The sequence below is a fragment of the Plecotus auritus genome (genome assembly GCF_963455305.1).
Source record: "Plecotus auritus genome assembly, chromosome: 14".
Lineage (NCBI taxonomy): Eukaryota > Metazoa > Chordata > Mammalia > Chiroptera > Vespertilionidae > Plecotus > Plecotus auritus.
This window is the reverse complement of record NC_137780.1, coordinates 4,917,450-4,943,068: the sequence shown is the minus strand read 5'-3', so window position 1 is coordinate 4,943,068 and position 25,619 is coordinate 4,917,450. Positions and strand designations below refer to the sequence as shown.

The 25,619-nt window shown below is 56.0% G+C and overlaps 1 protein-coding gene across 3 annotated transcripts in view; it reads right to left on the bottom strand.

Moving 5' to 3' along the window:
* SLC35F3 (solute carrier family 35 member F3) overlaps nucleotides 1-25,619 on the bottom strand; it is a 61,562-nt gene that overhangs the window by 19,523 nt on the left and 16,420 nt on the right. For 2 of the 3 annotated variants that reach the window (XM_080651053.1, XM_080651052.1), the window contains exon 3: nucleotides 4,241-4,559. In XM_080651053.1, the coding sequence (XP_080507179.1) occupies nucleotides 4,241-4,559 (319 nt within the window). Of the gene's footprint in view, nucleotides 1-4,240; nucleotides 4,560-14,142; nucleotides 14,354-25,619 lie in introns of those variants that run through there. The other variant, XM_080651054.1, reaches the window with a different exon arrangement.

Below are 25,619 nucleotides of genomic sequence, written 5' to 3'. Positions count from 1 at the left end.
TGGCCTAGAAGGTTCTTGTGGCTGAAATTTCTTCAGATCATCCTATTATACCGGAGATGGTCAGCCCATTTCATTTCATGGCACCCATAAACGATGACTACAATTCTGTGGCACACCAAAAATATATACATATTTTTGCCGATCTGACCAAAAAAAAAAAAAAAAGATATAATTTGGATTCATTCACGTGCCGAAGCTCTCGGCGCCGCCTCACCGTGTGAGACGCCACATGTGTCAGATGCCAAAGCGCTCCGTGCCCCAGGGCGGCTGCTGGGTGTCTTGGTGAATTCTACATGCCAGTGAGATACATGTTCATAATAACACATGTCAGCTGCACACCAATGTTCTGGTGTGTTTCTACATGACAGTTATATACATGTTCATGACACGCATCAGCCCCACACTGCTTCCTGGCAAACCGTTGATCCTCTGGAACGGTGCGTTCCCTGAACGGCTTTTTTTTTACAGGGATGCCTTGTCCACTTCCTAGAAGCTTTTGGTGTTTTTGTTGGGATCCCATTAAATTCAGAAAGGAACGTGGGGAGGCTTGACACTTTTATGTTGTTGAGTCTAAGGAGAATTTAATGTTCTCTTCACAGCGGCCCTATAAAACCCTGTTGTTTATGACGAGGGACTGAACATGGTTTGGGGTGAGCTTGCAAAGGGGCTCTTCTCTTTCATATAATTTCTTTTCTTTCTTTTAAAAAAATATATTTTACTGATTTTTTACAGAGAGGAAGGGAGAGGGAGAGAGAGTTAGAAACATCGATGAGAGAGAAACATCCATCAGCTGCCTCCTGCACTCCCCCTACTGGGGATGTGCCCGCAACCAAGGTACATGCCCTTGACCGGAATCGAACCCGGGACCCTTACAGTCCACAGGCGGACGCTCTATCCACTGAGCCAAACCAGCTAGGACATCTTTCATATCATTTCTAGGTGGTTATTACTCACACAGCTCACCTCGGACTCCTGTGAGCCGGGGGGCGTGGCTCTGTCCCTCCTCTCTAAGGCAGATCTACTTAGCCTCACCTGCCCCCCCAAAAGGATTCTGCAAAAGGCAAATGTCCTCATATCCCTCAGTCCACCCTCAGCGTCCTCCTCTCTGCTCCCCCACTGGGGAGGAAACGTCTTTACCGGGAAGCAAGGGCATTGTCTGAGCTTAAACGCACCAGCTTTCACCCAAATCTCACAAAACGGGCCGCTCAAAAACAACCCAGCACATTTGAAAGACCAACACCCCAAGACTAATTCATAATGAAATATTAACCAGCCTGTCCCCCTTCTTTGGTGGGGTACTTAAAGCCTTTCTTTCTTTTTTTTAAAATACATTTGTATTGATTTCAGAGGAAGGGAGAGGGAGAGAGAGGGAGAGATAGAAACATCCATGATGAGAGAGATTCGACAGGCTGCCTCCTGCACGCCCCCTACCGGGGATGGAGCCCGCAACCCGGGCATGTACCCAGACCGGGTATCGAACCGCGACCTCCTGGTTCACCCCTCCATGTTCAACCACCGAGCCCTAATGGCCCGGCTTAAAGCCTTTCTTGGAAAAAGTTCCCACCCTTCCCCCACACCCAGGAGAAACAAGCAGCAAATAATGCCACGAAATGGTTCTCACGCCGCGTTCCTGCAGCAAGGGAGCTGTAGCTGGGGTGCTTTTAATTTGTTTCGTTATAAATTAATAATGTGTGTGTGACTGAGAGGCGCTCATTAAATGCGAGCGTCATAAAGCGAGGCACTCAGGAAGAGCGAGACGGGATCCCAGCGTGCTCCTGAGCGTTCCGTGGAGCACGTGCATCACTTGGTCTTTGCTCTGCTGAACGCAGACGACAGCGAGGAGGGAACCTTGGCCACTGCGGTAATCCTGCTTAAAAGAAGGCCCAGGAAGACCACGAAGGGGATTTGCACAGACGTCACCAAACGAGGCTTCTTCTGGCCGGTCTGGCTTTTGCCTGCTGTGACCAACGCGACGCGAAGGAATGGGGGGCGGCCATCCAACCAACAGGCCCTTTCCATGCCTGAGAGTGGCCCCGGCCCCGGCCCAGACCCCACGAATAGGGGGGTGTCTCTGAGGGTACCATAACCTAGGCTGGAAAACACGCCTGCCATTTCCCAGGGGCCCTCAGGGGCAGATCCTAACCCGCTCAGACCCCCGACCTGCAGGGGGCGCGCAGCGGTCGCCAACCTTTCGGACCTCACCGACCAGCGGCGGTCCGCGGGTACCCGCTGGCGACCGCTGGCTTGGGGGCCTGGCCCGCAGGCGTGTGGGCGGTGGCCCAGCCTGCCCTGTGACGCGCTCAGCACGGGTGCTTTGTAGACAAGAGGGTTGGGTCTGATTTTTGCCTTAAAAACCAGGCACGGTCACGTCCAGTGATTGCGTGTCCCCCAGGCCCTCAGTTCCCGAGTGGAGGTCGGCCCACGGGGACTATAACGAAGGAACGTAGGAGAAAAGGGCAAATGCCAGAAAGTCCCTTTGCTCTGCGGCCCCATTAGAAAAAAATAGCTCAGCCCGGCCGGCGTGGCTCCGTGGTTAAGCGTCGACCTAGGAACCGGGGGGTCACAGTTCGATTCCCGGTCAGGGCACAGGCCTGGGTTGCAGGCTCGATCCCCAGTGGGGGGGCGTGCGGGAGGCAGCCAATCCATGATTCTCTCTCATCACAGATGTTTCTACCTCTCTCTCCTCCCTTCCTCTCTGAAATCAATAAAAATGTATTTATTAAAAAAAAAAAGGGCCCATTTGCCCACTGTCAGCCCTTGGTTCGAGCAGCAGCAGCAGATCCTAGCCCTTGTGAAGAAAGGCAGAACTCCTCATTACAGATTAAACTTGCTCAGGGCCACTTAACTGTAAAATACACCGATGACTGGATATTTGCTTTTCTCTGCGGCTCAGAGCAGCCCATTATGTCCCTCTTGCCTTAGGGCAGTCTGGGGCCCTATCACAGTTTCTAACCCTCTTAGTCCCTGCCTGTGTCTGGCCGCTGTTCAGAGGAGGTACACTGTATCTCTCTAGCAATTTCTGGCTAAGTTGACACTGAGCCTGCCCAGGCCGGCTCGGTTCTGGTTCTGGTTCCAGGCTCCTGCGGGCCTGGCCTCCGGAAGCCACTCTGAATCTTTTTTCCTAGGGGGCATGCCTGGGAGGCTGGCCCTTCTTCTAAAAGCAGTGCTCTGATTACCCCTTTCCTTTAAAAAAAAAATTTATAAATATATACATATATATATATATAAATTTATATACATATATATATAATTAATGATTTCAGAGAGGAAGGGAGAGGGAGAGAGAGAGATAGAAACATCCATGATGAGAAAGAATCATGGATCGGCTGCCTCCTGCACGCCCCACACTGGGGATCGAGCCTGCAACCCAGGCATGTGCCCTGACGGGGAATCGATCGGTGACTTCCTGGTTCCTAGGTCGATGCTCAACCCCTTGACCCATGCCGGCCGGGCAGCCTCTTTTCGAAGGGACAGCAGACCAGTGGACTCCATATGAGAAAATAAAGTCAGTGAAGGCCAGACACGGCTTTGAGTGTGACAGTCACATGCAGGGTATTCAGACACGCGAGGGGGGGTGGTGCCTGGGTCGGGAGGGGAATGAGTCATCGAGTCCTTGCAAGGGACAGATCTGGAGAGCCACGGAGAGCCACTGTCACCCGGCTCCGCCGACTCCCCATCCCAAGGAGCAAGTTAGAGCCAAAGAGCGCCCCCCACTCCCACCCTCTCTGGGGACCGGCCCTCGGCTATTTCATTTATTTTTAAATATATTTTTATTGACTCCAGAGAGGAAGGGAGAGGGAGAGAAACATCACTGATGAGAACCATCCATCGGCTGCCTCCTGCACGCCCCCTACTGGGGATCAAGGTAACATCCCGGGCATGTGCCCTGATGGGAATCGAACCGTGACCTCCTGGTTCCTAGGTGGATGCTCAACCACTGAGCCACGCCAGCCGGGCATGCTCTAGGCCAGCGGTCGCCAATCTTTCGGACCTCACGGACCACCAGTGGTCCTCGGACAACCGATTGGCGACCGCTGCTCTAGGCCATTTTAGAAGCTGCCGCCTGCCCCTCCTGCTTCATATAAAGGAGCTCTCAGGGCCAGGGGGGCTGAAGGTGGAGCTTCACCACCCCGGGGTGGGGGTGGAGAATTCGGCCCGTCCTACTAAGACCCTGGGGGACCCCTGACTTGTTAGGTCTGTCCCAGCCCTGCCCCAGGAGCCCCCGCTGTGGGAGACCCACCTGTACCGCTGCCTCACCGACGGCCGCTCCGGGGCCTTGCACGCGTGGCCCACGTAGTACAGCGGGAAGAACAGGCAGTTCCAGGAGGTGGCGAACCAGGTCAGGGTGAAGGGCGCATCGAAGGTCCGGAAGGTGCGCTTGGCGAGCTGCGTGGTGCCGGCCCAGGAGGCGCACACGCTCAGCACCACCGCCAGCCCCCAGCCCAGCTTGCGCAGCCGAGGCCCCGAGCAACGGCAGCAGCGGTGGCTCCCGCGCCCGGCCTCCGACCCCGCCGCCGGGGCCTCCGCGGGGGCCGGGCCGTCCCGGGGGCGCTCCTCCCCTGCGGAGAGAGGGCACTCAGGTTAGCGGGCTCCACATCTTCCCCACGCCCAGAACGGGGCACCCACCTCACCCACAGCCAAGGCCAAGGCCAAGGCCAGACACCCTGGGAAGGGGAGGGACAGGGCGTGTGGAGGCAGCCTTTTGAAGCAAAACAGACCAGGGTCATGGCCAGCCACCCAGGAGGACACGGGAGGGGGCTTTGGCAGCTTCCTGAAACGACACTTAATAGAAGATGCCATTGCCTGGCCGACCCGTCGGCGTGGCTCCGTGGTTGAGCGTGGACCTAGGAGCCAGGAGGTCAGGGTTCGATTCCCGGTCAGGGCACATGCCCGGTTGCAGGCTCCATCCCCAGTGGGGGGCGTGCAGGAGGCAGCCGATCAGTGATTCTCTCTCATCATGGATGCTTCTCTTTCTCCCTCCCTCTCCCTTTCTCTCTGAAATCTATAAAAATATATTTTAAAAAATAGAGACATTTCCTTTGGTGTTCCTAATCTCCAGAACCTCGACCCCCACGTGTGGCCCACGGGCAGCAGCGTCATCACCCCCACCACCCCGACCCCAGCTTGTTGGAAATAAATGCACAATCTGGGGCCCCACCCACAACCCCAGACCCCGAATCTGTATCCCAACAGGTGACCTGTGTGCGCGGCCGTGGCCTTGGGAAGGCCTCCCTCCCCCACCCAGGACACACAGACGGCTGGAGGGGCAGCGTGTAGCCTGTGTGGGCTCCGGGTGCTGCTGTGCTCCTGGGCCTGGGTGGGGTGGTGCCAGGGGCTGGGTTCCCACCTGAGGGGGCCTCACGCCTGGACCTCTGAAAGCTCCCGGGACCTGCCCTGAAGCCCCTCCCTGTCTGGTACTTAATGGCACAGATACCAAGATTCTCGGCCTGGGTCATAGGCCGGCGCTAACCACTGAGCAACGCTGGCTGGGTTCCCACTTTTCTCTCTTTTTAAAAAAAAATCCCCACCTGAGGATATTTTCCCATTGATTTTTAGAGAGAGGGAAAGACCGAAGTTTCGATGTCAGACAAACACATCGATGGGTTGCCTCCTGCACGCGCCCCGACCAGGGCCCGGGCCAGGGAGGAGCCTGCAACTGAGGTCCGTGCCCTTGACCGGAATCGAACCCGGGACCCTTCAGTCCCCAGGCCGGTGCTCTATCCACTGAGCCACACCGGCCAGGGCCCTCTTATCTCTTTATCTGCTCTAACTGGCTTCCTGCCGATGGCCGGCCTTCATCCCGCTTCGGAGCGTTACTTAGAAACCGCAGCGGGCAGCTGGCGCTGGGGAAGGCCGGGGCCGCGCACCCCCGAGCGAGCGAGCGTGTGACTTCTGGAAACCGGCCCGCAGCCCGAAGCAGGCTCTGCGGCGCCCCGTTCCCACAGACCACGGCCCGGCGGCTCAGGCGTTCTTTTCCACTGTTTGGTTTTCGTTCAGGGCTGTGTGCGTCTCGGTCAGCTGGAAACTTAAACAGAGCGGAGCCTTGCGTCGGGGGGAACCACGGGCAGATGGGGACTCCTAGGAGCCTGCGGGCTGGCCTTTCCCGCTGGCCTGGCACCGGGCCCGCAGCCCTGGGGCCCACGGCGCTAGGCGGCCATCTCCACTGGGGGGCGGGGGGGCGGTGCAGGCAGGGAGGACAGAATACACGGGGTCAAACTTATTCTATTTTGTTTAAACTTAAGAAAGCTTTAAGCAGCGTTAACAACCTGAAACCAAGTGTGGCATATCATGCTTTCTGGAACGTACTAACTCTACGAGGCAAAATCTTTTTTTTTTTTTTAAATATATTTTATTGATTTTTTACAGAGAGGAAGAGAGAGGCATAGAGAGTTAGAAACATCGATGAGAGAGAAACATCGATCAGCCGTCTTCTGCACACCTCCCACTGGAGATGTGCCCACAACCAAGGTACATGCCCTTGACTGGAATCGAACCTGGGACCTTTCAGTCCGCAGGCCGACGCTCTATCCACTGAGCCAAACCAGTCAGGGCAAAATCTTGATTCAAGACTATCTGTTTGCCTGGCCGGTGTGATTCAGGGGTTGAGCATTGACCTATGAACCAGGAGGTCAGGGTTCAATTCCTGGTCAGGGCACATTCCGGGGTTGTGGGCTTGAACCCCAGTGTGGGGCATGAGGAGGCAGCCGATCCATGATTCTCTTCTCATCATGGATGTTTCTCCCTCTCTCTCCCTCTCCCTTCCTCTCTGAAGTCAATCAAAATACATTTTTAATAACCTCACTTGTTGGAGGAGTACAGTTCACGGTTCTTAGTAAATTAACAGAAGGGTGAAGCCAGCCTCACTAGCCCGCCGTCGAACATCCCATCACTTCACGATGAGCCTCACGCCCGTTTGCAATCACGCCCCATGTCTACCCCCAACTCCCCGCCACCACAAATCTGGTCTCTGCCTCTGCAGGTTCGGCTATTCTGGATACTCACAGACCATGTAGACCTTCGCACCTGCTTCTCCCACTTACCATAATGGCATTGGGGTGCAGCCACAGTGTAGCCTGTGCCAGTCATTCATTTTTTCTTTTTAATATGTTTTTATCTACTTTTTTTTTTTTTTTTTAGAGAGAGAGGAAAGGATAGGGAGAAAGACAGACACATTGGCAAGAGAGAATCATCCATCGGCTGCCTCCTGCACGCCCCCTACTGGGGATCGAGCCCACAACCCAAGTATGTGCCCTGACCAGGGATCAAACCAGCGACCTCTTGGTTCCTGGGTCGATGCTCAACCACTGAGCAACACTGGCTGGGCAGTGACCGTCATTCTGCATGGCAGACCAGCCTGCGCTGTGTGCAGCCATTCGTCACTGGAGAAATGTTTTCATTTCTCTTGGGTGGACTAGTTAGGTTTGGGGGGCCTCTCAGCCAACAAAGATTTATTGGCACCTCCTCCTGTGGGACATGAGGCAGACAGTGTACCCCAAGAGCACCCGGCTGACGCTGCTCTGAGACCTAGAGCCCCCCCCCCTTTTTTTATCCAGGCCTGCCGGGGGGAAGAGGGCCAGATGAACCATTTCCCACGTATTGATCAACGATGCGTAAGCCCATTCAGGACGAGCTTCTGTAACATGAGCGTGGAAGACGGTTTTTGTTCACGGCCGTTTGCAAGTGTAATTCAGCTCCCAAAAATGCAGTTTGGGTTTTGTTTACCCCATCCACTCATTAAACCCTTGCTCAGTGAATCTGTGTGCGACGTGTGTGTGTGTGTGTGTGTGTGTGTGTGTGTGTGTGTGTGTAAGCCGTGGTCTGCAGGTAAAAGGCCTCGCAGGCCCTGGACGCCCCATGCAATCCTCATTTCCCATGACCTGTCACTCCACGTGCACCTGCCAGGCCACATGCTGGGATCCTGGACGCTGGGTCAGAAATGCTCCCCTTTATCACACAGGGCCGAGGCCCCAGTCACCCCCGGACAAGCACTGTCCCAGGGAAAGAACGGAATCCACAGATACCAACGCTGTTTGGATGCTGACCCCAAGCTGAGCTGCTGGCCTCACGGGAGTCAGGGTTTTACAAGAGGACGGACGGCACAGGTGCCCCCCGCCACGCACACACCAGGGGCAGCCTGGGCCCTGCGGGCAGCGGGGAGGCCTAGGCCGGAGCCTGCTCCCTGGAGCGGAGCAGGAGCACCAAGCAGCGTGTCCACCGGTGGCTGGGCTATTGCGCAATAGATCTTGAAGCTCCAAGCACTGGTTTCTGGAATATACCTGCGTCGGCAGCGTTATGCAGGAGGCAGGACTAAACTTGCTGGTCAAGGACCGAGGCGCGGTCTGCCTGTCCTCCTCGGGGTCAGCACCTGCCCGGCCAAGCCCTCTGCACCCTTGGGGGGGGGGCGGCAGGGGGGCTGAGCTTTTCTGTGGAAGCTCCGGCCAGCCCAGCCCAGGCTGAGAGGCCGTGTTCTGCGCCTCTCTCTGCACCACCCTGTCCTGAGGGTCCTGTCTCAACCCCAGGGGCTTCCTGCTGCTAAAGACCCATACAGTAAGTCTCCCATGGCTGGCTCTCCCCTCCTGCTCCAATACCAAACCCCACCTGTACATGTGTGCCTCTGCCTGCACACACACACACACAAGCACATACACAGGTGCACACACAACACACATGTACACACAAGTACAGGCACACACATCTCTAGGTACACACACACATACACAAGCACGCACACACACATATACTCATGCACAAACATACACACGCACATAGAAATTCAAACATGCATAGGTGCACGCACGCACTAGCACACCACAGGAACACACACATACACCTGCACACACAAACACAATGCACATGGGCACGCATGCACACACATCTGTACACAGAGACACATGCATGCAACACACACACACATGCACACACAAGCCCACACATGCATCGGCACAGGCTCACACACACAAACAGGCACACACAGCCCCATTTCTCAGTGGTCCTGGGTCACGCCCTCGAGCTCTGCTGGTAAGTGACTTGCTAGATGGGTGCCCTGTCTGCTGACAGCCAGGGCGAGGCCTGTCTGCCCCCCTTTCTCCTCAGGAGAGAGAGGGCTGGCTCCGGGGAGCAGGGACGGACATGCGCGTCCCGACCCGCCGCCGGCGTCCCTCCCTCTACACGCCTCCCCGAGTCACACGAGGTCTTCACCACCGAGAACACGTCCCTCGCCAGAAAGGCTTTTAGGGGTGACATCTCGCCTGGCTCTCCCACAGGTCTGAGCCTCTCCCACGCCCGCCACCCATCCCCCGCAGGCAGGCAGTGCCACTTCCCACTTCCCACCGCCCGCGAAGGCGGCCAGCTCAGGTCCTTGGCTTCCCTCCCGCATCCCCACACTTCCCTGTCTCTGCCCGTCATCCATTCCCGCTTTTCAAGGCCAACCACCCCCCGCTCCCTCCCCCGGGCCGGGCCGTGGCTGCATCATCACCCTCCTTGCGGGCAACCCTAGGCCTGTCCGGGAACAGCCTCCAGCCTGTGTTTATAGAAACAACTGGCTCTTGAAAAATCCTCGCCGAGCCCGGGAATCGAACCGTGACCTCCGGGTTCATAGGTTGCCGCTCAACCACTGAGCCACTGCCGCCGGGCAGGGGCCTTCCAGGCCAGGTGCATAGCAGGCAAGGAGGTGGTGAAGGCGGGGTGACAAGTCAGGTGAGAGAGAGATGGCGGGGGAGGGAGGGGTGAATGGACAAGCTCTAACTCCTGATGGCCACGTGCAGGGGGAGGGACTGGGGAGCGGAAGGCGGAGAAGGGGTCCGGCCCTTGTAAGCAGACAGCCTCCCTCGTAGGCAGCACGGAAACTTCAGGAAGGCCTGGCTGGTGTGGCTCAGTGGTTGCGTGTCGACCTATGAACTAGGACAGTGGCCGGCAAACTCATTAGTCCACAGAGCCAAATATCAACAGTACAACGACTGAAATTCCTTTGGAGAGGCAAATTTTTTAAACTTAAACTTCTTCTAACGCCACTTCTTCAAAATAGACTCGCCCAGGCCGTGGTATTTTGTGGAAGAGCCACACTCAAGGGGCCAAAGAGCCGCCTGTGGCTCACGAGCCGCGGTTTGCCGACCACTGAACTAGGAGGTCACGGTTCGATTCCCAGTCAGAGCACATGCCTGGGTTGAGGGCTCCATCCAGTGTGGGGCGTGCAAGAGGCAACCTATTGATGATTCTCTCTCTCCCTCTCCCTTCCTCTCTGAAATCAATAAAAATATATTTTAAAAAAGAAAAAAAGAGGGACATACTGTCAACCCCATCTGCACATGAGAGGTGCCGCTCACAGACTGGAACCACTAGCCACAGGGACTGGTTGAGCACGAGCCGTGGGCACCACCTCCCGTCCATCTGACCCCACAGCCCTCACTCTCTCCACAGGTGACCTGCTGCCGGCCTCCGGGGGAATTTATTGTACTGCTCTCAACTACCGATTCCTACCGAATGCAATGTTATTGAATACCAGAGGCCCGGTGCATGAAATTCATGCACGGGTAGGGTCCCTAGGCCTGGCCGGCGATCAGGGCTGATTGGGGCCTTCCGGCTGCCAGCTGCGACCTTCCTTCGTTCCGCGCCGCCTCCTGGTGGTCAGCGCACATCATAGCGAGCGAGCGGTCTCCTGATGGAACTGCCACAGGGACAATTTGCATATTAGGCTTTTATATACATAGATAGGAATACAGACCATCCCAGGAAATACTACTCTGCGAGGATGTGTCACTCATTAATATCCAGTGTCTGTGTTCGAGGGGAAAGCCAGGAGGAGGACGTGAAAACAAGAGTGGCTGTCAGAGAGGGCACGCCATCCACCCGGCTGGAACCACGGTTCAAGCCTCAAGCCCCACTGAAGGCCCAGCGGGAGGGCAGTCTCCTCTGCATGCCCCTGGCCGGGCCTGTGCACCCCCGCCACTCCTGCCCAAACGGCACCCCCTCCCTCTGCACCTGGCAAGCCTCACCTCAGCTGCTACGCTTCTACCTCAGAAGGCCGCCTCCTCCGGGAAGCCTCCTCCGATTGCTCAATGACCAGTGTCCCTGGCACACTTTGTTTTCTGCTCTGAACCAGACCATATGACCTGTATTAGGTAACCAATTTACCTATGTGCAGTAGACAGCTAGTCTATCTCTTACGTACCAGGTAACTAGTCTACCTGTATACACTAGATAGCTAGTCTATCTCTTACGTACCAGATAACTAGTCTACCTATATACACTACATAGCTAACCTATCTCTTATGGACTAGGTAACTAGTCTATCTATATGCACTAGATGGACAGCTAATCTATCTCTTATTTACTAGATAACTAGTCTACCTATATACACTAGATAGCTAACCTATCTCTTATGTACTAGATAACTAGTCTATCTATATGCACTAGATAGCTAATCTATCTCTTATGTACTAGATAACTAGTCTACCTATATACACTAGACAGCTAACCTACCTATATGCACTAGATAATAATCTACCTATATGCACTAGATAGCTGACCTATCTCTTATGGACTAGGTAACTAGTCTACCTATATACACTAGATAGCTAATCTATCTCTTATGTACTAGATAACTAGTCTACCTATATACACTAGATAGACAGCTAATCTATCTCTTATTTACTAGATAACTAGTCTATCTACATGCACTAGATAGCTAATCTATCTCTTATGTACCAGATAACTAGTCTACCTATATACACTAGATAGCTAATCTATCTCTTATGTACTAGATAACTAGTCTACCTATATACACTAGATAGACAGCTAATCTATCTCTTATTTACTAGATAACTAGTCTATCTACATGCACTAGATAGCTAATCTATCTCTTATGCACTAGATAATAATCTACCTATATGAACTAGATAATAATCTACCTATATGAACTAGATAGCTAACCTACCTATATGCACTAGATAATAATCTACCTATATGCACTAGATAGCTAATCTATCTACATTACTAGATAACTAATCTATCCACATGCACTAGGTAACTAAACTATCTAAATGTACTAGATAACTAATCTAAGTGCACCAGACAACTAATCTATATTACTAGATAACTAATCTATCTATATGTACTAGATAATAATCTACCTATATGCACTAGATAGCTAATCTATCTCTATTACCAGATAACTAATCTAGCCACATGCACTAGATAACTCATCTATCTAAATACATGTGATAGCTAATCTGTATTACTAGATAACTAACCTACCTATATGCACTAGATAGCTAACCTATGTATATGTACTAGATAAGTAATCTACCTATAGCTACTAGATAACTAATTATCTATGCACTTTTCCCCACTAGCCTGGAACGTCCTTAAGAGAAGGAAGCCAATATTGTTCATTCCTGCAACCCCACGGCCTTGCTCAGTCCACGAAGGACACGGAGCGGGGCCCGGTGAGGTGCTTGCCGGGTAAATGAAGGCACCCTGCCCACCTCCCACGTCGGAGTCCCCCCACGCAGCACATTTCCTAGTTTAGGTTTACGTGTCCCGCACGCCGGCGCCTCCCCGCGCCCCCTTGTTAGAAACACTCTAATCAACACGCCTGCCATCCACACACAGACAGCCCCAGTGTGGGGACCACCGAGCCCTGCGCCTCCGCGGCCAAACAAGATGAGTCAACACTCCCAAGCAGGCACGCAAGATGCAAATAGCTTCCACAGACACACCCAGAGCCAAAGCGAACCAAACAAACGAGGGGAGGGGAAAAATCAAGCCCCTGACGATAGAAAACGACGCGACGGAGGTAAGTCGTTGCAAGGCAGTGCAAAACCATGTTCTGATCAGCCAGCCCAGGGCGCCCATCCGGCTCCACCACCAGCCAAGCCTCACTTCTGGGCCTCACCGCGGTCATCTGTAGCACGGGCACACGGCTCGAGGATGCCACAGGCAGCCACTGCCCGGCAGGCCTCCGTCCAGCTCTCACTGTCTTCAGTCTCCTTGCGACAGGTGAGAGCTCTGGCAGGAAAGCCACGTGTGCAGGTACGGAGCCCTGCCTGCAGTCCCGGGAGCAGGCAGGAGCGGGGCCACCCCCCACACGGCTCGCACGGGGTCCCAGGACCTTACCTGAGGGGTCTGCTTTCTTTCTTTCTTTCTTTTTTTTAAAAAATGTATTTTTATTGATTTCAGAGAGGGAGAGAGATAGAAACATCAATGAGGAGGGAGAATCATGGATCGGCTGCCTCCTGCACGCCCCGCACTGGAGATCGAGCCCACAACCCGGGCCTTGACCGGGAATCGAGCCGTGACCTCCTGGTTCATAGGTCGCAGCTCAACCCGAGCCACACCAGCCGGGCCTAAGGGGTCTGCATTCTGCTCTCCACTTGTGGACGGGCCCTTCCCAGCCCTCGCCGGACCACCTGGCCAGCTCTCTCATCCCCCCTCTGCCTCCTGGGAGGGGAACAGGGCTGAGGGGGCGGGGGGGGGGGTGTCTCTCTGTGCTTCCTCCTCCCTCCACACCGGAGAGCGAGCGCCCGGCACTCAGGCAGGTGGCTGCTGGGTCTGAGAAAGGCTCGCTCTCCTGGTCCCTGCTCCGTATCCCGAGTGGTGGCCAGAATGCGTTTACACGCTGGGGGCCTCGCTCTCCCCTGCTTGTCGCCTGCAGCTGGGGCTGGGAGGTCACCACACGGGTCACAGCACAGCTCAGCCTGTGCAGCCACTGCGCCTCTCCCGGCTGAGCAACACCTGGCTCTGCGTGGAGCGGGAGGTGCTCCCCACCGGGGACCAGGGACGCCAGGGTGTGTGAGCGTGGGGGCCACGGGCTAGTGTCCGGGCGAACCCCTCCTGCCCAGCTGCCCAGCGAGTGCCCAGGCCAGGCCAGGAAGGAGCCGAGGCCACCGCTGCTGCGCGCCAGATGTGCGGGGGGCGGGGGGGGGGGCGGCCTGCGCGCTGTGAGGCGCACCCCGGCTGCCTGTGGACCTCGCTGCAGCTCAGGGCGCCGGGAGCTGCCAGGTGCCGCCTCCGCAGGCAGCTGCACTGCGGGGATGCCTCCCCCGAGCTGGCAGCACCCCCAGGCCTGCAGCCCCATGGCCCCGTGGCGGGGAAAGGAAGAGGGGCGACCCCCGCTGGGGTGCAGACCCCCGCCCGCGCCCCTACCTTCCACTTTGGTGAGGGTCAGCACCGGACTGTTGCAGGCGCTGAGCGGGGCCACCCGGGCGGAATGCTTCTTCATGGTGAGCCGTCCGCCTGCGGGAGTCGCGATCGCCTACATCCTGGGGCCCGCCGAGCACCCCGGGTGCCCGCGGCCTCCACCCTGCAGGCCCTGCCAGTGGCCAGCGCTCCCGTCCCCCTCCCGTCGCTGCGCTCACTGCGGCCGCCCTGGCCCCGCGGAGCGCATCTTCCCGGCCCGCCGCTCCGCCGCTCCAGGCGCGCACGCCTCCCGCCTGGGCTGCTGCAAACTCCGACGTCACGGCCAAGTGCGCGCCCCACGCCCACCCGGCGCACCTGCCCCGCCCCCGCCCACCGCGCGGCCAGTGTCTCCCTCCCAGCCCAGCCGGGTCCTTGGCGGGGAGGGCGGGGGCTAGCGCTGGCCACCAGCTCCTGGGTCAGCCCTGATGGGACCAGCGCGCTGGAGGGGACCCCGAGAACTTGACCTCAGTGCGCCACAGGTTTAGATGGAGAGTGGCCGCCTCTCTCTGCGCCAAGTCCCGGATGGCTGGTTTACGGGAAGAGCCGGCAGAAAGAAACCTCCCCAGGCACGTATTAACTTCTGCGGGGGGTGGAGGGGACATTAGCTTTTAATCCTCACCCCAGAATATTTCCCCACGGATTTTTAGAGAGTGGAATTGGGAGGGAAAGAGAGAGAAATATCGATGTGAGAGAAACACATAGATTGGGTGCCTCCTGCGCGTGTCCTGACCAGGGCCAGGGCCGGGGAGGAGCCTGCAACTGAGGTACCTTGACTGGAATGGAACCAGGGACCCTTCGGTCCGCCGGCTGACGCTCTATCCACTGAGCCACACCGGCCAGGGCTACGGGCACGTGATTTCGTGGGGCCCCCGGGGACTGCTCTTTTGGGGGGAAGAAGATGCCAAGGCTGCAGTAACAGAGCAGCCGCAAGAAAACCAAGGTTCCAGGAGGTTTCACCCACCGCCCCAGTCCGCACAGGCCCCACCACCTGGGAGACAGAAAGCTGCACGCACACCCCGCTCCGGATTCCCGCTGCCACAGCCGGGCTAGCAGGAGCCTCTGCAGACCCTGCCCCGTCTCAGACCCGGCTGTAAGCCACTGGCCAACGATGCTGGTTAAAACGCGATGACATAGCCCGGCTGGCCTGGCACAGTGGTTGAGCGTCGACCTATAAACCAGGAGGTCACGGTTCAATTCCCCGTTAGGACACATACCCGGGTGGCGGGCTCGATCCCCAGTGCGGGGCGTGCAGGAGGCAGCCGATCCATGGTTCTCTCTCATCACGGATGTTTCTCTCTCTTTATCCCTCTCCCTTCCTCTCTGACATCAATAAAAATATATTAAAAATAAAAAGCAATGGCATACCTATTGCGTCACTGGCCGAGTAACCCTATTAGTACGTCCTCAGGTGCGCCATCCAAGGCGCCCCGCCATTGTCCCTGCAGCTGGGGTGCACAGAGTTCGTGTGGCCCCAGAGCCCCAAGGGCCTGCGGGCGTCTCATTCGTGCACACCCAGCCACCTGCTCCGGTCCCAGGACTCCACCGGCAATCGGAAGGTTCCGTGGAGAACGAAGGCGGGTTTCGTGGTGACTGATGTCCTTCCCCAGACCTTGAGAACCTCCCACGCTACCCGGTTTCCTGGGTCCAAGTGGGTATTGACTGCATGATGTCATTCTCATGCCCCCAAAAGGGAACGCGGTGGAGGGTGACCTTAGAGCAATGGGGTCTCCCTAGCGTGGCACCTACCCCCAGGTCTCTGGCAGGAGTGGTTCTTAGAAGCGCCTCTGGTAGGGTTCCTGTTACTACGTACCCTCGTGAACAGCTGGGATGGACAGAACGGCCCCCCCAAAGCCAGGGCTGCCAGCCGGCTGGGGTTGTCTCAGGCTAGATCCAAGGGAGGATTTTAAGGGTCTCTGCAGCGCCCTCTAGTGGTAGCCTCCGCACCATACACCTCTCACGGGGAACTTGTCTCAAGACCCCTAGGAGTTCTTGTACACCTGTCTGCCTGCTGGGGTGATCTGTACCCCCTCTGCCTGCCCTGGGCTATTTGCTACACCCCCTCTCCCTGTTCCGGGGCTATCTGCACACCTGTCTGCCTGCTGGGGTGATCTGTACCCACTCTGCCTGCCCTGGGCTATGTGCACCCCCTCTGCCTGCTCCGGGGCTATGTGCACACCTGTCTGCCTGCTGGGGTGATCTGTACCCCCTCTGCCTGCCCTGGGCTATTTGCTATACCCTCTCTGCCTGCTCCGGGGCTATCTGCACACTTATCTGCCTGCTGGGGTGATCTGTACCCCCTCTGCCTGCCCTGGGCTATTTGCTACACCCTCTCTGCCTGCTCCGGGGCTATCTGCACACCTGTCTGCCTGCTGGGGTGATCTGTACCCCCTCTGCCTGCCCTGGGCTATTTGCTATACCCTCTCTGCCTGCCCTGGGCTATTTGTATACCTGCTTCAGCTTCCTGCTAGGCGGTGAGGCAGGGACCCTGCTCGGTAAGCACCGTTGAACAAACAAATGAATGAATGAATGAATGAATGAGTGAATGAATGAATGAATGAAGACACCAGGGCAGGAAGACCAGGAAGTGGTCAAACGGACACCCAGTGACGCAATTCCATCCCCCGCTTCTCGTGAGCTTTGCTCCCTTCCTTGCTCCTGTCTGAACCAGGCCCTTTCCCGTCTGCACTGTCCCCGCTCCTGCGAGCCCGCTCTTCTTGCGAAACCACAGAAATGAACACGATACACAGAGCACACACCGTCCAAAGGAGACGGTCTACGCACGTGCCAGGCCGTGGCCACGTCTCAAACGCCCCGCCTGCGGCCCGGAGGACCGAGCCTGGCGGCAGCTCCGTGTGAGACCGGGTTATGGGAAATGCCAGCGAGCTCATCGATTTGGGCTTTAACCTTGACGGCTTATTCAACCTGCCGGCATCGCGTGCGCGATGGACAGAGGACTTCTAATTTGGGACGAGGAGCAACCGAAGACATGGGGGGGGGCGGGGAGGATGGCCCTGGAGGGGCTCTGTCTCCAGCAGGGGCCTTCGTGGGACTGGACACAATTCCCATGCCCCCTGGGGGCTGCGTTCGGCTCCTTAATGAGATGGGTTAACTCACAGCCTTGGAGCTAATTAGATACCAAATGCAGCCGGGCCGGCGGGGCTCAGCAGTTGAGCGTCCACCTACAAACCAGGAGGTCCCGGTTCAATTCCCGGTGAGGGCACAGGCCCGGGTTGCAGGCTCGATCCCCAGCAGGGGGCGTGCAGGAGGCGGCCGATCCATGATTCTCTCTCCTCATTTCTCTCTCTCTCTTTCTTCCTCTCTGCAATCAATAAAAATATATATTTTTAAAAAACACACACACAAACAAACACCAAGAAGATCACCGAGAAACAAAAAACCGATGGCTATTTTGGGAACGGTAAGTGGAAGCACCTAAATATACCCTCCAGTGCACGCGGCCCGGTGACGCCGCGTCTCCAGCTGCAGCGGCAGGAAGCCAGCAGCATCCGCGCTCGATGGGGCCTGCCTGCACTCAGAGATGCTTCTGGTGGGACAGCAAAGAGGCCGCTCGTTCTTGGAGTTCGGTTTTACACTTGGAAGGGGTTCAGGACACGGTGCCTTTCACTCACGGGACTCGTTTGTTTTCAGGAAGGATGGCGTGCCTCTAGGAAAACATCTCCACCCTGAGATGTAAAAGACAACGCGAGTGGTTCCCAGCTCCTGGGGCAAGTCTCCCGGGAGGGGAGCACGTCCATGGGGGGAGGGAAGGCCAGCTAGGCCATCGAGATTCCGGGCAGGTGTCGGGAAGGAGGGCAGAGGCCAACGGCAAACGCACATGCTTCTCATGTCATCAAGAAAGTGACAAGTCGCCGAAACCGGTTTGGCTCAATGATTGAGCAACGACCTCTGAACTAGGAGGTCAGGGTTCGATTCCCGGTCAGGGCACATGCCCGGGTTGCAGCTCGATCCCCAGTGTGGGGCGTGCAGGAGGCAGCCGATCCATGATTCTCTCTCTCTCTCCCTCTCCCTTCCTCTCTGAAACCAATAAAAAATATATATGTTTTGCCCTAACCGGTTTGGCTCAGTGGATAGAGCGTCGGCCTGCGGACTGAAGGGTCCCAGGTTTGATTCCGGTCAAGGGCATGTACTTTGGTTGCGGGCACATCCCCAGTAGGGGGCGTGCAGGAGGCAGCTGATCGATGTCTCTCATTGATGTTTCTAACTTTCTATCCCTCTCTCTTCCTCTCTGTAAAAAATCAATAAAATATATTTAAAAAAATATATATATATATATATGTTTTTTAAAAACGACGGAGACAATCAAAATCAGTGGTTGCCAGAGGTGGGGGGAGAGGTAAACGAGGGGAGCCGGGAGGACTTGGACGGCAGCGACACTGTCTGTACGGCTATAACGATGGATCCGTGTCCTTACACTTTTGTGCAAACCCACAGAGAGTTCTACACCCAGCGTGGCCTAACGCCAAGGATGGACTTCGTCTGATGATGGTGTGTCCGTGTGGGTTCACTGGGTGGGAGATGTCCCCCTCCGGGCAGTGATGCGATCGGAGGGAAGGCTGCCCCTGGGTGACGCTGAGCTGCACACGTGAGGACCACACCCAGAGGACCAGCAGGTCAGGGGAGAGTGAGCAGAAGGGAGCGTCCCTTCCCCTATCTATGTTCCTGGGGGGTGGATGGCAAGGCCTAGGTGTGCTGAGAATGAGTCTGCAAATTGAATTTCTTGACTGTTTTCTGGGCTTCACCCAACAAGCACGGGCTGGCTTGCCAAGATCCTGAGAGGGCGACTGTCCCCACGGCAGGGCCACCTCAAAGTGACCGCAGGGAAGAGATGCTGCTTTCGTGCGGCCCCAAGCACTGGCCCGTGTGCAGGGGAGGAGCTACCCCGGGTCCACGCCTGTGGCAGCTCTGAGCCTCGGCAGGTCGGGATGTGTACGTGCCCCGGCCCTGCACCTGCAGAGCTGAATTCTGAGCTGAGGGCTCTCGGGGGCCAGGACAGGCCCAGGCTCAGTGAGACGGACGAGCAGGACGCATGAGGAGGCCGAGCCTGCCCCTCTCTGCTGGGTGGGGTGTTCCCAGCTGGGCTCCCAGCAATGGAGCCAATGACGGGAAGAGGCAGGTGTGGGCGTGGCAGAGCCAGGGACAAGCAGACAGGGCGGCAGTGAGGACCGAGCGAGGGCACCACACACACAAGTGGGGGGGCGGGGGGGGAGGGCCTGTGTGCAGGTGCTGACCAGAGCGGGGGCTGGGTGGCGGTTGCTCCGAGGGGATGGGCGGTGGGGGGAGAGGATGGCCCCCACCAGCCTGGATTCCGATGCCCAGAAAGCATCCTAGGAGCTACGTGCAAACCAAGGTGTGTCCGTTGGATGAGAGCGGCTGAGAGTCCCAGGAAGAGGCGGAATGTGCCCAAATGATGGGACGCCGGGCAGTGCAGGGCTAACAGCCCGCCTCTGGGTGAGAATCCAGGCCCCTCACTTATTCTTTTTAATATATATACTAGAGGCCCGGTGCACAGATTCGTGCACCGGTGGGGTTCCTAGGCCTGGCCTGCGCCCTCTCGCAATCCGGGACCTCTCAGTGGATGTCGGACTGACGGTTTTAGCCAAATCCCTACAGGCCAGGCTGAGGGACCCCACTGGTGCATGATCCATGCACCAGGCCTCTAGCATGCATATAAGATCTTTGGTTAATCTCTTCCCGCTCTCCCCCTCCCCCGAGGTTCATCAGTCTGTTCCATGTTTCCATGCCTGCGTGTTGAGCGTCTGCCCCCTGGTGGTCAGTGCGTGTCATAGCTACCGGTCGAACGGTCGTTTAGGCTTTTATATATATATAAAGATTTCAGAGAAGACAGGAGAGGGGGAGAGAGAGAGAAACATCACTGATGAGAGAGAATCACTGATCGGCTGCCTCCTGCACGCCTCACACTGGGGATCGAGCCCACAACCAGGGCATGTGCCCTTGCCCGGTACCGAACCTGGGACCTTTCAGTCTGCAGGCCGACGCTCTATCCACTGAGCCCACCCGGCTAGGCTCCCTCATTTACTCTTGATCTCGGGCCGGTAACACTTCTCTGCCTGCCACTCCGTCTGTAAAGCCGGCTGCCTCGAGTGTGCGGGTGCTCAGAATTGATCAAGCACCGGGCCAGCCCACTGGCCGATCAACAGAGAAAACAACAGTCCAGTGAATAGCAGTTCCCACACAGGGGGGTAGGGCCATTTACCAAGACCCTTTAACATAGGGGGACAAGGGCCCCACCGGCACGGCTCAGTGGTTGTACGTCGACCTATGAACAGATCGATTCCCGGTCAGGACACGTATACCTGGGTTGCGGGCTCCGTCCCCAATGAGGGGCGTGAAGGAGGCAGCCGATCAATGATTCTCTCCCATCGCTGACCTTTTTCCTTCTCTCTCTCCCTCTCCCTTCCTCTCTGAAATCAATAAAAATATATTTTCAAATAATAAATAAGTAAAAGTAGGGGACAAGGAATTCGTCCTAAGAGAAACCTTTATGAGGCAATCTGTCCCCAAGTAGTATTCCTTCCTGAAATCATAAAATCAAACAAAACATGGCTTGGTCTGCCCCCTGGTGGATTTCTCTTGTCATTACCGCAGGCAGGGCCCTACCTCTAAATGCGTAAAACCCTTTAGAAATACTACGAAGCAATACAATGATTCAGGAGGCACCCCCTCCACATGCATTGGGGGGTGGGGGGGGATGGGCTGATCTGAAAGTAAGTGTAAAAAAAAACTGACAAAGACCTGATTTTTAAAGACTTTCATTACAATGGCTACACATTGGGGGGAGGGGAGGACGGGTAAGATGGCACACATATAATTTGTTCTCCTTAAATTTGCGTGCGGCCACTGCACGATAAATTGGCTTGTTATATCTGATCGCCCTTCTCACACCCACAGAATGTGGCTTTTCAAAGGCTACAGGCGGTGATAAGGTGAACATACAGCATCGCCCGGCCCGAGTGGCTCAGTGGTGAAACGGGTGTACCCAAAAACCAAGAGGTCACTGGTTTGATTCCCGGTCAGGACACATGCCCCAGGGGCGGGCTCGATCGGCAGTAGGGGGCGCACAGGAGGCAGCCGATCAATGATTCTCTCTCATCATTGATGTGTTGTTTTTTTTAATATTTTATTTTGTTGATTTCAGAAAGGAAGGGAAAGGGAGATAGAATTATCCATGATGAGAGAGAATCATTGCTCGGTTGCCTCCTGCACGCCCCCTACTGGGGATTGAGCCCACAACCCAGGCACGTGCCCTTGACCAGAATCGAACCTGAGAACCCTTCAGTCCACAGGCTGACGCTCTATCCACTGAGCCAAACCAGCTAGGTCTCATCACTGATGTTTCTCTCTCTCTATCCCTCTCCCTTCCTCTCTCTAAAAACCAATAAACACATATTTAATAAAAAAAGAAAATACAGCATAGGGCAATCACTCACTTGTTGATCTCAAATCACACACACAGCAATCTGAAGAACAATCTTAATGCTGCCCCCCCGCCGTGTGGCAGACATTGGCTACGTTCCGATGAGACCATCCAATGGGGCGAGGCATGGGTGGGGGACGGGGTGGAAAAGAAAACGAGCAACAACAGAAAATGCAAGTGAACAAGCATTTTAAAAAAATCTCGGGATCCCACAGAGATCATCTGAGTACAGTCAGAAGTCAACACGGTGCGGACACCCGGACCTGGGGCCCTCCCACCGTCTTCCCAGAGTGGGCCAGGCCGCGCGGGTGACTCCAGGGAGAGCAGGAAAAGGTCCAGCGACTGACACAGGGCGGGACCCCCGAGGGCGCGGGCTGTTCAGGAAGGAAGGTTTAAGACACGCCACCAGGTGAGGCGCTAACCAGCCGAGAACCTGCTGGGGCAAAGGAGTTCCAGTATCAAACGGCCTTGGGACCCGTGACCAAAGTGAGGCACACGGTGGGGAAGGAGGGCATTTTCCTCCCTGTCTGTGATGTGCACGGATGGAGATCTCTGGGCACCCATGTAGAGACGTGTGAATGCATGTAGATCAGTGAGCGAGCCACTGATCCCTCACGTCAAGCCATCACTCGCCATGGAGGGTCCGCTCAGAGTTCCCCACGCATTGGGCAGCGCCCACAAACCCCGACGCTCAGCGCGGGGCGGGCGGGAGTCGGGGAAGCGATGCCGGAGAAGATGAGCTCCCCACGGGGTCGGGTGAAGCCTTTTGCTCTCAAATCCACGTCCGGGCAGAAGGACGGTGCGGGGAGGCGAGCGTGAGGATTGCCCACGAATGAGGTCACGGCTGCCCCCTGTTCGCAGGGAGGGGTCTGCAGGGAGTTTACGAGGGAGGACGCACACACGAGCTCCTGCTGCCCACGCCCTAGCAGGGGTCCTCAAACTTTTTAAACAGGGGGCCAGTTCACTGTCCCTCAGACCGTGGGAGGGCCGGACTATAGTTTAAAAAAAAAACTATGAACAAATTCCTATGCGCACTGCGGGCCCGGGACGCGTCGGCTGCTAAGCAGGACAGGCAGCGGCACCCGGCGGGCCGGATCCATGTCCTCGGCGGGCCGCATGTGGCCCGCGGGCCGTCGTTTGAGGACGCCCGCCTTAGAGCCTGAGAAACGTCGCACACGTTAGAACACAGAGGCAGGCCCTAACCGGTGTGGCTCAGTGGATAGAGCATCGGCCTGCGGACTGAAGGGTCCCAGGTTCGATCCCGGTCAAGGGCATGTACCTTGGTTGCGGGCACATCCCCAGTAGGGAGTGTGCAGGAGGCAGCTGATCGATGTTTCTCTCTCATCGATGTTTCTAACTCTCTATTCATACTCTCCCTTCCTCTCTGTAAAAATCAATAAAATATATTTTTTAAAAAAAGAAAACTGAGGCAGAGATGCTAAATGAGTCTCCCACGATCCAAGAACTGTGTGGGGAGTCCAGGCCAGAACTCCCCTCTCCTCCACCCCTGCCCACCACCCCTGACCTCCTCCACAGAGGGCGAGCCCAGGGCCTGTGGGGGCCGCCCAGCAGCCTGAACAGAGCAGGTCTCCAGGTCTCCTGAGGACGGGGGAGGGGGGGGGGAGACACTGCCCGCTGGAGGGCGCTGCTGTCCCTTCAAGGACACATCCGCTCCCTCGCTGCGCTTCGCCTGCCAACTAAGACAGGTCTGCGGCCCTCCCACAGGGCCATGCTGGCCTGGCACGCGCTCTGTAACGCCCTCCCAGGCCCCCTCCACACCTCCGGCATCCCAGCTGTTTCCTGAGCTCACGTGTGTCTCACGGGAACAGACATGTACACGTTTCCACACACGACCTGGCCCATCCTCACACTGATTCAACAGAGGGGAGCTAAGAGCACCCCGTTGTCTGCTACGAAGCCAGATCTCCGAAATGTACAATGATGCCCCTTCTTCCTTTTCCTTTCCTTTCCTTTCCTTTCCTTTCCTTTCCTTTCCTTTCCTTTCCTTTCCTTATGCCATTCCTCTTGCACTTTAACAAATACAGTGGTTCTGTATTAAAAGATGGTTTGAAATATGAATGTGCAACCGGTTTATCACCACTTCGGATCAATGCACAATTGTTTCTGAAATGCCACAGTCCCTGTCTCAAACACGACTGCCCCCTGGTGGTCATGGCGTGTCATAGCTGCGCGTACAACAGTGACAAGCCATCTAAGGCAGGGGTCCTCAAACTTTTTAAACAGGGGCCAGTTCACTGTCCCTCAGACCGTTGGAGGGCCGGACTATAGTTAAAAAAAAAAAAAACTATGAACAAATTCCTATGCGCACTGCGGGCCCGGGACGAGTTGGCTGCTAAGCAGGACAGGCAGCGGCCCCCGGCGGGCCGGATACATGTCCTCGGCGGGCCACATGTGGCCCACGGGCCGTCGTTTGAGGACCCCTGATCTAAGGAAAAGCGGTGTGAGGTCCTTGGTACGTGTGAAGAATAGCGAAGGCATCTGAGACCAACGTGTTGGAGAGCAGCTGTGGGAAAACACACACCAAGTTCAAAGTTCTGGCCGCTGTGGAGGGGAGGGAGACCCAAAGTGATGGGCTCTGGGGTGGGGACGGGGCGCTGAAATGTATCTGCAACTTTTTTTTTTTTTCCTTAAAAAAAACACACCAAGCCCTAACTGGTTTGGCTCAGTGGATAGAGCGTCGGCCTGCGGACTCAAGGGTCCCAGGTTCGATTCCGGTCAAGGGCATGTACCTTGGTTGCGGGCACATACCCAGTGGGGAGTGGGCAGGAGGCAGCTGATCAATGTTTCTCTCTCATCGATGTTTCTGGCTCTCTGTCCCTCTCCCTTCCTCTCTGTAAAAAATCAATGAAATATATATATAAAAAACAAACAAACAAACAAAAAAAACACCAAAAAGCAGCCTGGCCGGCATGGCTCAGTGGTTGTGTCGTCGACCTCGTCAACCTAGGAACCAGGAGGTCACGGTTCGATTCCTGGTCAAGGGCACATGCCTGGGTTTCGGGCTCCATCCCTAGTAGGGGGCGTGCAGGAGACAGCCGATCCAGGATTCTCTCTCATCGTGGATGTTTTGATCTCTCTCTCTCTCCCTCTCCCTTCCTCTTTGAAATCAATAAAAATATATTAAATTAAAAAAAAAAAAAAACAGGGAGAAGGCAACATAGACTTCAATAGAGCTGGCTGGTGGTCCTATTGCTTTCTTTTATACCTTTGGGTGCATTTAAAATAGTTCCTGATTAAAAAAAAAAAAAGAAGAAGAAAGCCATCAGCGTATTATTTAGACGGATGGAGATAATGACCAGAAATACGGGTAAGCCAACTCGGTCCCCACGGGATGTGAGCCTGGGGTGGGGGGGGGGGGGGGGGGGAGGGCCGGGGGGGAGGGTGTGCGCGTGAGGGGGAGGGGAGCTCTGGGCAGCCAATTCCTGTGTACCAGTGCATGTGTCACTGTTCGCCCACTACGCTTTCACTATAATAGAGTCTCCAAATAACACAAGGGGAAAAAAAAAAAAAAACCCTGTTAATTATGCACAACGCAGAGGTGAGACGACACCGAGAGAACATGCAGTGAAATCGCAGTAACAATTGTGCGAGGATGCTGGGCTAATGGGTGCTCCGCTCCTTTCCGTATGCCGGCCGCGGGGTGCGGTCGCCTGTACCGTGTGGCATTATTTTGAACGTCAGCCACGGATCCAAAGAGACACGTCGTCCTTTTTTTTTTTTTCCTCCTGGGGAAGAAGGTGATCCCGGCGGTCATTTAGGTCCTTTTCATCCTCCGGGTTCTTGTTCCATCCGTCGCTGCCAACCCTCATCCCTTAAAACCGGCGCGCGCGGAGTCTTTTCTGACCCGGGGGCGGTGGGAGGCTTTCTGCAGAGAGGCAATTAGCTTCACGGAATCGCACAAAATTGGTGCCACATCCCCCAGTCCATTACCCGCCCCGCCTCCTCTCCGGGGTTCGCCTACAAGCAC